An 11,438-nucleotide genomic window follows, 5' to 3' on the forward strand; every position below is an offset into this window, starting at 1 on the left:
GTCAAGTGTCTGCCTCCATCTCGCCAACTTGGAAGAATAAACCCAGCCCACCCCCTCATGAAGTTAAGCCCACGGACAGAACAGGGCTGAAAGGCGAGATCCCAACCCTCTCCAAGTAAACCCTGCTCTCGCTATCGTCGAAAAAAATGCGAATAAAAGAAGGAGATATGCATCGCTTTTGAGGCAATGAACGGGGGACTCTCCGATGGGACATCATTTCCTCCATTCCTCTCCGCGTCCCCCCTCTCCCTCCCTCTTTTTGTCGAGTCTCAAAAGCAGAACCGAAATTGGATAAAAAATATCAAAATGCCGAGGCTCATCAAGTAAGAGTCTAGCCGCCCCATCCTCGTCTTCGTTGCAATCTTTTTTGTTGTGGAGGGTTCGAGCCCGAAGTAGCAGGATCCAGTTCCATCCGGTGTCGATTCCGGGCACCGGAAGTAAAAATAAATAAATATGAAAAGACCGAGGAAAAAAAGCCCCAAGAGTAGAAAGTGATAGTCGGTCGACCAGAGTCGCCTCTGGGTGGTGATCCGCTCGAAAAGTAGGGGACGGCACTTGGCCGGTACTGTACAATCCCAGCCAAGCGCCAGGTCGTCAAAAGTCTTGGAATATCATAACGGTTTTTGGAAAAAAGAGGAAAAAAGGAGCTGGTTGGGCGGAAATAACGTGAAAACCAATAGCTGGTTTTGTTTGAAATTCGGAAAGAGACCGGCCGGGAGGGTCATAAAAACGCAAAAAAAACTCAGATGTGCCGCGCGAAACCCATGATTCTAGGTCATTAGTCGTGATGAGTCGTCGCAGATGAAGGGTATGCGTCGCTTTTGTTCACTTTTGTCGTTCATCTCTCTTCGTCCTTTTCTTCGTCTCCAGGTCAGAAGCCTGGCATGTTCGTGTCTTCCTCCGCGGATGCGTTCAGCTGCGAAGCCGTTCGGCCCCTTTTTATATCTGCCACCTTGGGGTCACTGCCTCGACGTCGGGCAGTGACGCAGGCTCCGCCTGCCCAACTTTAGTCGAAAGAGGCCGTAGAGCTGCTGCTCGAATGGTGGCCGGATCGACGGTGGCTGTCTCGCGAGCTGTGACTGGACGACGTGTGCCGACTCTTCTTAGAGCGGCGAGCCGTCTCAGTGGCCGGGAGCCCCTGAACGATGCCGTTGCGCGCGAGCATGCCGCCGTTGACGGAAAAGTTGCGGCAGACCATGAAGGCGCGCATGGCGGCATTCTCCTGGGCCAGCGAGTCGGACTGATAGGCGAGGTCTGTCTGGTACTCTCGTCCGTTGACCAGGACCAAACAGGTGTAGCCACTGTGGTCACGGTAACACTCGTATGAAGGGTCACTCCATCCACGTCGTCGGCAAAGACCTAGATTGGATCGATTAGCCCATGATCTTCTGCAAGTCTTCCAGATTCGATGGCCACGGCGCAGCCGAGTGGGCTCAGCGCCCACACGCCTCTTTCACTGAGGCGATGACATCTGCATGCGAGCCCAACTCTCACGGTTTCCTCTTCCGAGCCCTGCAAGCCGTTCCTCGGGGAGCCGCAACGTGAAGCTTACGTCGATCGCGGGATGTAAGGCCACGTCCCGACTCGTCGAGAAACGTCAGGGCCCCCAAAGAAACGCATGTCATTCCCGCCTTGACGGAATGCAGGGGTAGGCACACGATCTGACCCAGTTGCCCAGGTCATCACGACCCGCTCCACTTATACGGACAATGGCCATGACGAGGTCCAGGGCAGCACGGGGTTCCAGCGGGGGGCCTGGGAAAGTCAATTGATCACTTACTCTCAAGGTACTGCATGTAGAAGCCTCCCATGTTGATAATATTTCCCAATCGGTCCAAGAAGAGACGTGGCGGTGGTCCAGGAATGCAAGTCAAGATCGAATACGGGTTGACCGTGGCAGGGGAGAGAACTTGTCTCAGAGCGGGAAGGGGGAAAAAAAGTGAAGCAACAGATGAGGGTCAACTCCTAGCCAGACAACGGGATCAAGACCCGGACGCCGTGGGATGCAATCGAGCCCAACAGTGAGGCGGGCAGAGAAGTTTGGTCGAGGACGGCCGGGGTTCGCACGCACTCTACGCGCCACACGCCAGAGATGTCTGGGGGGGGTTGTATGTAAGGCGTAGGGCAGAAATCCGGGGTGTGGTCGAGGGCAAGCAAGTATGTAAGGTTGCTCAGCAAGACTGAGAGAGAGCGAGATCTGGGATCGGTCAAGTTTCGAATTGTTTTCGTGGTTCCCAAGTTGGGGAGGTAAGGCCTGAAAAGGTATGGGGGGACAAGATGAAGAAAGTCGGTGGAAGGGGTGTTGATGTGTTGTAACTTGTGTATGTGTGTGTGTGTGCGTGTGCGTGTGTGTGAGTGTGTGGGTGTGGGTGGGTGGTGTTGTAAGTTAAGCTACGTATCCAGGGCTTCCGCTTCTTGGGTTGCAGGAAAGCATCTGAGCCATGGACGGAGAGACATGTGTCTGCTTTATTGCAGAAAAGGCGCGTTCTCTTTTTTTCTATTGTGCTGGGCTCGTTGATGAACTAGTGCGGGGGCAGGGGAGGGGGGGAGGGGGGGTGGTCAAGCAACAGGTCCAGGTCCAACATCAACAAGTCAAGGTACATGAGTATAGTAACGAGACTATCTGGAGCAGTATGTGGTAATAAAAGCTGCGGCGGCAACTGCTGCGGAAGGAAATGAGGGACCGGGCGAGAAAGAGGGGGATGGACGAGGAGAGGGAGAGGAGGGCGTCTGTGTCCGGGCAGGGACGCGGAATAGGCCTGGTGGAGGGACGTGGAAAGACAGGCGCCGTATGGACAGGGAAGAAAAAAACGGGCACTGCGGAAAGTGCACAATGGGGTGGTTCTCTTTAATTTTTTTTTATTTTTTTTTTGGTTCAAGATGCAAGCGGCGATGCGGCTCTCGAAAGAGTGTGACCCATGCTCTGCTGCGTTGGCTCGCCTCGTTGCCAGTTGATAAAAACCGCTGGAGACTAGACAACCCCACCGCGACACATTGAGGAGGGGAGGGGGGGTACCGGCATCATCGCTGGGCCAGGGCCAGGGCAGCCCAGGTGAAGATCTGCCTCTGCTGAGAGGAGGCCGCCCCCCTGCTCGTCTCTGGTCGTCCGGTCCCCTGGTCGCTCGCCGTCGGGCCTGGCTGTCCGTGGGAGTCCATGTGCACTACTGTATGCAGCAGACGGGGCCTTGAGACCGTCACCAGAGAATCGGAAAGGTATCTCGATGGCGTTGCCAGGCATGAGACTCGACCGCAAGGTCTACGGAGCTTCAGAAGCTTCGGGACGTGCTCTTGCTCGTGGCGATTGCTGGCCCCGGTTCTGCTTTCGGCCATGAATGAGAATGCAATCCGTGCTGCCGCCGGTCGTGCCGCTGGGCATCGGCCGACTTTACACTTTGTCATGCTTTAGCCCCAGCCTGTGGTTTGCCAACGACATCATCGTCACAAGCAAAGGCGCGCGCCTCTGTGAAGGAGGTACATGCGTGCGTACGTACATGGCCAAAACCTTGGGTCAAAGTCTCTCCGGCCATCTGGCCCGCCGGGTCGCATAGCGGGCTGCTCTAGCTGGCCTAGGGCTACAGTAGAGGGCAAATTTTGGGACGGAGAAGAGGAAGAAAATAGAAACAACAAAGGGTGAGTGGGAAAGGGCAAAGACTAACTAATTAACGAGGGCTGCAAGTATGCAAAACCGGTGGCAAAATTGGACCATTCTGAAGGATGACAGGCAGGCAAGGCATCTGTACTCGCCAGAAAAGGCCTACCAAGCAACTCTCGACAGGAAGTGAGTATGGCATGCGGGATATGCCGGTCTCAAGTCAAGTCCAGGCTTCCTTGGTCTTTGGTTGAATTGTTTCGGGCTGGCTGCGAGTCAAACCCCCAGAGCATGCTTATTTGAGTATTTGGGGTTGTTTGGGAAGGGATGTGCCTGGTCAGAGCTGGGAGCTCCTATCCCGGCGAGAGCGTGGGGATAGACAAAGGGACGTAACGAGGAATTGAACTTTCGAGCTTTGTGTTAGCGGCGACTAATGCACCTGTAAACCACCAACAGGCAAAGAAAGGGCCGGTAAGCAATTGTGGACAGCTTATGAGGAGCCTGTCAGAAGTGCGCCTTTTAATTTAATTTTATCTCTTTCCTTTCTTTCAACGGTGACTTTGCTGTTGTCTTCCACCGCCAATTGTCGGTTCCTCCGTCCGCCGCGGGCCGAGTATCACTTTGCAGTTTATTCTGCCAACATCGTCATGTAGTAGGTACGTTAAGTACGTCTGAGGCCATGTACATTGGTTGCTGGGCCTGCGTGCATTTGTTGACTGCGGTCGACGACCGTTGCTGTGGGGGCAGTTCAACACATGTGGTGGGTTCGGACTCACAGTCGAAGAAATCCTTCCAAGGTCGAGATCGAGTCCCCCTGGTCGGCTTGTCGCTTGGTCGCTTGTGTTGCGGGACCCGAGTATGAGGAATTGGAACGACAACGCCGGCAACTTGGAAGGTGACATTGTGATACCAACTGAGAAGGAGAGAAAAGCCGAAGAATCGGAGCCAGCCCAGGTTCGTCTGCTGCATGCCAGGCAGAGCCTGGCCATGCCACACTCGATGCTAGCCGGGACAGGGTAGGGACACGACGAGGCGCCAGGACCACATTTGGGATCATCCAGTGGCTCCTAATGATGTGCAGCGATGGCGGGCGATTCGCACGGCATCATCGAAGTCAAAACGGCATGTCGGCCTGTTCTCGTCGCGCAGTGTAGCAGCTGTACCCAGTCAGAGGCGGCGAAGATCGAAATCCTCGTTGGACAGCTCGACAAATCAGCTGCAGAGAACATGTAGAGACGCCCCCGTGGGTGAGCGAGGTACCTGTACGGATACACCGGTAAAGATAGATTCCTTGTGGTGACGGAGCAGGGTACCACACTGAGCAGCGAATCAGCGCCTGCTAAGGGGGGTTGGCCGTTTGTTGGCTCGAAGAGTAAGCCAGGGTGCCGACGGGGCCATGGTCGAATAGAGGCCAACGGAGAGAAGAGCGACGAGGCATGGTGTAGTGTTGTAGAGATGGAGGCGAGACGCCGGTTCGCGTCGCAGCCGTTACCGCCGCTTTCCAAGTATCGTACACCATTGGGACAATGGATGAGGGGGTGATCGAACGGTTCATTCCCCATGGAAACTGAATTCGGTGGCACATAAATTAACAACGAACGGCGGGCGCCCGGCGGCCAACCACGGCTGGGGATCAAGGGGGTCCCCGGCGGGCGGCAGAGTCCCCCGCGAACGAGATTGCAAGGTCGGTGAAGGGCTCATCTCTCAGTTCTGGTTGCTGTGAGGGACGTGGACGACGTGCATGAACACTTCCAGCGCCGAGAGAAAGCCTACTAGAAGTGGGTTCGACGGGGGCGAGATCCATCGACAAGGGGAATTCGAGAGAGCTTGGTATGGAATGAGCGGCATGGGACGATGGCTGGGGCTCGCTGGGGCTGGGGGGCGCGGTGTTATCGCCTCTGCAGATTGTATCTCCCGGTTCTCCATCTGCAAGAAGCATATCCATCTCCATTTCCCCTCTCTACGTATATTATGAGAGAGTTGCAGTCCATGTACAGTAGCAGCGCACATACACTATGCCGTGGAGTGCCTAGTCAGACGGAGGGGGGGGGGGACCCTCTTTACTGCTGCGCGGTGAGGCAAAAGTTTAGTGACAACCGGACGGTTACATGACAGGCGAGTGATGTGGAGGGCGCCGAAAAAAAAAATAAGAAGCCAAAAGCCACGCGAATGCAGGCCGTTGGATGGCCGGAAACGGACAACGACGGCGACAGGGCCGAGAGGGGTGGGCAGGACGGCGACGTGGACCTGTGTTGCGGAAGATGTAAGTGTTGCGAGGACGGGAAGGCTGCCTAGAGGAAAGGAGGAAGAGTAGGAGCAAGAGCATGAGTAGGAGGCGTGGAAGAGTCGAGAAATGGCTGCGGCTTGTTCTGTTGGTGGGCGTGGGGAAACGGCAATGGGCGTGACCTCGGTCGCCCAGTCCCATTCTCCTTCTCCACCTCAGGTGTGTAGGTGTATAGGTGTGCAGGTGCAGGTGCAGGTGTAGGTGCCCCGTCCCTTCCAAGGAAAGGTACGGATACCTCACCTCACCTCACGGCTCCGAGGCGAGGCGAGACAGGCAGGGCAGGACGGACGGACGGACGTGGGAGGTGGTGCCGCTGCATCAGTACACTAGTTAGCGGCAGCAGCAGCAGCAGCTAAATGGATGCAGCGCGACGACTGGTGCGCGCGCGAAGGCAGGACTAGGCAAAGAAGCGCAGGGTCTTGGGACGCAGGCCATGCACTGATGAGCTGGCAGTGCCGCTGGACGGTGTTGCTTTAACGAAATGGAAACCAAGAAACATGTTGGCGAGACCTCAGTCCAAGGGCAAGGTACTTCGCCTGCCTTTCCTCCTCTTGGGCCTGCCTCTGATTGACTCCTCTAACGAACCAACCGTGCTGGGCTGGCCATTATTGACCTCTGGTTCCTCTTCCTCGCCCTCCCTTCCCGTGTGTGTGCCCTCCCTTCCTTTCGTGCCCCTTCACCCATGTGGTGGTGTACCTGCTCCCTTCGCAACCGCGATCTGTGACGCAGGCTGAGTGCGTAGTAGAGTATGGTGGTGTAGCAGGGTAGGGAGGGTCATGCGCGCGCCGAGTCGAGGTGACAGCCAGGTAAGATTGCCGCGGGCGAACCCTACGTATGTGCATGTATGTACGTATGTATGTATATGTCTGTCCGTACAGAGTAGCTCGAGGTGTTGTTGGAAAAAAAGAGTGGCAGGCTGCAGACAAGGATCGGGTCAGCGAATCGCCCGTGCCTTTTCCTTCCCCAATGAACCTGGAAGCAAATCCCGTGCAAGGCGCCAACGAGGAAGACAAGAGGCCAGAACAAGGCAGGCAGTTGGCCAAGTAGGCGGTAGGGTTGGCCAAGTACGGATACATGGCGATGGAATGGACTACAAGCCCACGGCTCATGGTTGAACAGAAGCTGCCAGAAATTCGTGTTGGATGCGGCCGACCAAAGGTATCCATAAGGATGCCCGTACCCATACACCTTTGGGCGACTAATTACGCTGTGTGCATTGTATTACCTGCCTCTTTCCCATTCCAGCGACTAACTTGGGGCCATAGAAGCACGAAAGAGGGCCACGAACAAGTCAACATCCCCCCTCCCCCTCCCCCGTCCTGACCTCAGAGCCCGCCTTAGCGCACGCTCTAGACGCCATCCCGCCGTTTGATTCGACAATTGCATTCTTTCCAGAACCCTGTCCGCGTCCCTTCCATCTGAATCAAATCCCCACCTTCCCCCTCCACCTCAACCTTGCCATCGTCTCCGCCCCACCGTCGGCTCTCTTAGCGGGGAGGCTGGCGTGACGTGACTTGACGGATGAAGAAGCATTGTCGTCTCTTTCACCTTGACACATTGCTAGGCCTATGTCAAATGAATGGAAACATTTTACAAGTTGGCAACGCCAGACTCCTTTGTTTTCAAAAGGAACAGAAGCTTAAATAAAAGTAAACTTAACAAAAACAAACACTGGGATGGATTCAGCTCAACCTAACGGTGAACAACACACACCATGTACATTACCTACACCGTCAACCAAGACCCGGTGATCCAGCAAACCCTCCGAGAGACGCACGGCCGCCCACATAGTGGACATCCGCTGGAATGTTGAACTGGGGATATCCTCACCGCGCCCGGAATCTCTCCCGAGACATTTTCTCTTCTAGGCCCCTTCGTCCTCGCCTGTAACGTCTGTGAGAAAACTCCACCGGCCTCCTTCTCGCCTATCACCCACTGCTTATCGCGACAAGCCGAGGCCTCGCTCTTGCCACTCTCACCATCCTTCTCCGGTCCTTACCTCCCCCTCCGTCGTACGGGCTCCGTCGTGGAAGGAGTCTCAAGTTCCGCTGCCGGGTTCTGTCATTCGCAACCTGCGGGATCCGGTGGCTCGGGAATACCAATTTGTGATCATGCCGGTGTCCCTTTTGTGTATCAGGTACTACTACACCCCGTTCGGAGCTTACCTGGCACTGGCAGGGTAGCTTCTATGGAGGGTGTGAGGGTCAAGATAATGAAGGGGGGAAAAAAGAAAAGAAAAAGAAAGAGACATCAGGGACCCCTCCTCGCCAAACCCTCTGCCATACCCCGCCCCAATGAAACAACACACATGGCCTTCTTTCAACGTCATTCACCTCCAGAATCACATCTGAACAAAATGCTATTGGACAATACCAAATGACCCGAGAAATGACTTGGGTGGGAGGGGGTGGTTCGTCAGAGGAATAGTGAACGCTGGACCTCGAAACTGGGACCCTCGTTGGAGCTCGCGTTGCACCACAGATCAGACCGCCGTTCCACCGTTCCACCTGCAGAAGCCATACCACGCCATCATCTTTTGTATGCTCTGCCAGCGCCTCCCTTCCGCTACGCGACGCGAGCGGCATGACGCCCACCGTTCGAGCCCACCTCGACGGATCCAATCCGGGCATCATCTCGCCGTCGCCTGCACCCGCCGAAGACCACGCGTCCTCGCCAATAACAAGTGGGAAAACTTATTCCTTCTTAAGACACAGGCGGCCGGTTTTTGCGGCCACAATACGACACCCGCGTCTTTTTTCGATATCAATAAGAGTCAAAAAGAGGGGCCATCTGCGTATTGTTCATATATGACAACAAAGTCATCTGCGCCCAGGCCCTGCGCGCTCCTGTAAGGCGAGATGCGCCAATCGAACCTTGCGTGGCTGTCATGGGTTAGGTCAGTCTGCCGGGATAATCCACCACGCTCGCAGGAAACGTCCTATCTTTTTCGGCCTGTCGCCCACACAGGTACTTCGATCTACATGTGGTTTCTGGCCTCTCCGCGGCCTGGGCTGGGCCGCCTTGTGTCTTGAATCTCTGCCAGGACGCCCCCAAAACAAGCATCCAGGTCGTCCGTAATCGTCAACTGGCACATACAGGCGTGGGTGGGCGGGCACACGAGAACCGCACGGCAAAAGCATCAAGGTGGCGTGTTGCAGGGCCCCACGCCGCCAGATTGGCCCGGCTTGGGGATGATGTGCATTCGCCGCCACCACATCGTGGCGCCGAGAGCCAGAACGAGTAGCAGAAAGACACTCCCGTTTAGACGACGTGCAGCCCGGCTTTTGAGCGCTGACGGAGACGTTGTCCCGCCATGGATGGTACATGTCGACTGAATCTGCCCCGTTGGGTCCTCAAGGCCAGAAATGTTGTTGAAAATGTATTGCCTGCCATAACATCTCTCACTCCCCGTGTAATCGTATGTCGATTTGCATGTTGCAAACTGGGCGCACAAGTTGCATGCAACTCGACCTTTTGGGAGACCCAGCATGGAACTCGACATGCACAACCACAAGTTCCCTGCGCCGCTATATTGCCGTGATGAGTTGTCCAAAATTGCACATAAGATCCCTGTCCGAGATCTCTTGCGCCGCCGGGTCTGAGCTGCATGTCCGTCGTGTTCGTTCCGCAGTCCCACCTTCCTCCTGGTCGAGGCCGTCAGTAGGCGCGTCTTAATCACCGAGTCAATCACCAGAGGGACTCCAGCCATTCCAAATGCCTCCATCAAACACAGCCCACGTGACACAGGACTCCGACGCGTCCTCCTCTTTATACATAGAGGGGGGGGCGGTCGCCTCCAGGCGGCCTGGTGGCGGGTCAGAATCCCTGTTTGGACGCAAAGTACGCCCTCATGTCGTCGACGCTCTCTTGGGGGATGGTGTAGACGGGGTGGATCGTCCCGACGCGGTCCTCCTCGTCGAATATCTGTGTTCCTTCGGCACAAGGAGACACCACCCACTTGGGCTCCGGTAGGATCATCTCATCTTCGTTGACATATGTGAGGTCCCACTGGTGCTGCGCCGAGCTCAGTCCAGAGAGGACGTAGCAGGTATGGTATGCATCCGACGGCCTATAGTTCGAGTCAGCGACAAACCATCTGGGGAAGCAGTTTACCATCATTGTGCTCTCACCTGCTGGGCTTATCGCGGAGGCCGCCACGCTTGGACCGGTCTTGACCGCAGCACAATATGTATCGGATCAAACCTTCTCGACTGTACAGGCTGCCATTATGGGGAATGAATCGACCGTCGGCCGGTTGATCCTCGAGCTCACTCGCCCCCTTCAGTACGGCGTCGATCAGCGGCCAACACCCACCAACCCAGTGGCTGTAGCAGCCGTCAACGAGCTTATTTGTGCGGCCACTGAAGCCACCCTCCGGAGCGTACTGCCGTGACGAGAGCCAAGAGATAAGTCGTGGCACGTCAAGGTATCTGCCACCAGGCGAAAAAGTCAGTATGCGCTGCTTTCATGTCAACCCCTAAGTGGACGGTTCGTGGGCTACGTACTTGGGAATGATGCGATGCGGAGTGTCCAGGATCGAGAGGCATCCCAACGCACAAAATGCGTATGCCCCATGCGCTTCACCATCCGGCTTTCCCGATATTCCACCCTCGAATGTTTGGCCTATTGGTGAGCGGCGACGAGGCAACCGGGCTAAGGCATGACTTACATTTGCGTACATAATCCGCCAATCCTGTGAAGAGCGTGGGCCGCTCTGGCGTCCAGGCCGGCGAGTCGGTAGACAGGTCCAGAGGGAGATTCAGGAGGGTTACAATAACGGCTGCGCAGTAGGCGCCCCTAGAGACCTGTCAGAAGATGGCGCACGCCGGGCGAGAAAAGGTTGGTCCCGTCCACCCACCTGACATCCACCTCTCCACCCAGAGTCATCTGTATGCCTCCGCCGGGCTGTTTGAGGGAGCAGAGCCATTTCCACATGGATTTCCTGTCTACGGCCTCATATGCATCCTCGCCGCCGACGATGGCAAGGGCGAGGACGACAGCATAGGTCGTGGCGAGGTGTGAACTCTGGCCATGGCCACCTCCGATGCCGCCAGACGGGTTTTGCATGGTCTGCACCGTCTTGATCAGATCCTCTCGGTACACTGCTGTGTCATATCCAAGAAGGGCTAGGGCGTTGAGGGACCAGTAAAGGAACCACGGCCGGCTGGCATCAGCGGCCACGTACGGGGCGGGGAACCTCCCCAGCTGCTTGTGGAGGAACTTGATGTGGTTGTCGCGGAGAAGCGAAGGTACGCCATGGGCGTTGTAATCGATATCGCCGTCCGTAGCGGCCAGCAGCGGGACACACTCCCGCACAGTCTCATCCTGGGTCTGGGATGTGGCCGTCGGAAGCGTATCGCGTACAGGTGGAGATGCCGTAAATAGGTCTGGCACAACAGCGTTCGGCTGGATGCTCATGTCACTCGTTTCGTCGATGAACTCTTCGTCCACGTCGCTTTCCGGGCGTGGCGGCGACCCGGCCTGGGCCGATGCAGCCATGCTTGCTGCGCGCTTGATGAAGGTGACTTTGGGACGGCGTTTGAGAGGTTTGATGCGGGGTCTCAT

General features: G+C 56.2%; 2 protein-coding genes across 2 annotated transcripts; both read right to left on the reverse strand.

Annotated features, from left to right (window-relative positions):
• Positions 1–1,006: 1,006 nt before the first annotated feature.
• On the reverse strand, positions 1,007–1,811 carry EsH8_II_001414 (double-stranded RNA binding motif domain-containing protein; the record flags this gene model as incomplete). The annotated part of the gene is made up of 2 exons (XM_083264712.1): positions 1,007–1,359; positions 1,781–1,811. 2 exons carry the CDS (start codon positions 1,809–1,811, stop codon positions 1,007–1,009), a joined length of 384 nt encoding a protein of 127 aa, XP_083122034.1.
• Positions 1,812–9,689: 7,878 nt separating this feature from the next.
• On the reverse strand, positions 9,690–11,438 carry EsH8_II_001415 (protein farnesyltransferase; the record flags this gene model as incomplete). The annotated part of the gene is made up of 5 exons (XM_083264713.1): positions 9,690–9,942; positions 10,004–10,303; positions 10,379–10,496; positions 10,543–10,670; positions 10,732–11,438. 5 exons carry the CDS (start codon positions 11,436–11,438, stop codon positions 9,690–9,692), a joined length of 1,506 nt encoding a protein of 501 aa, XP_083122035.1.

The sequence above is a fragment of the Colletotrichum jinshuiense genome, chromosome 2, assembly GCF_051148585.1.
Source record: "Colletotrichum jinshuiense chromosome 2, complete sequence".
NCBI lineage: Eukaryota > Fungi > Ascomycota > Sordariomycetes > Glomerellales > Glomerellaceae > Colletotrichum > Colletotrichum jinshuiense.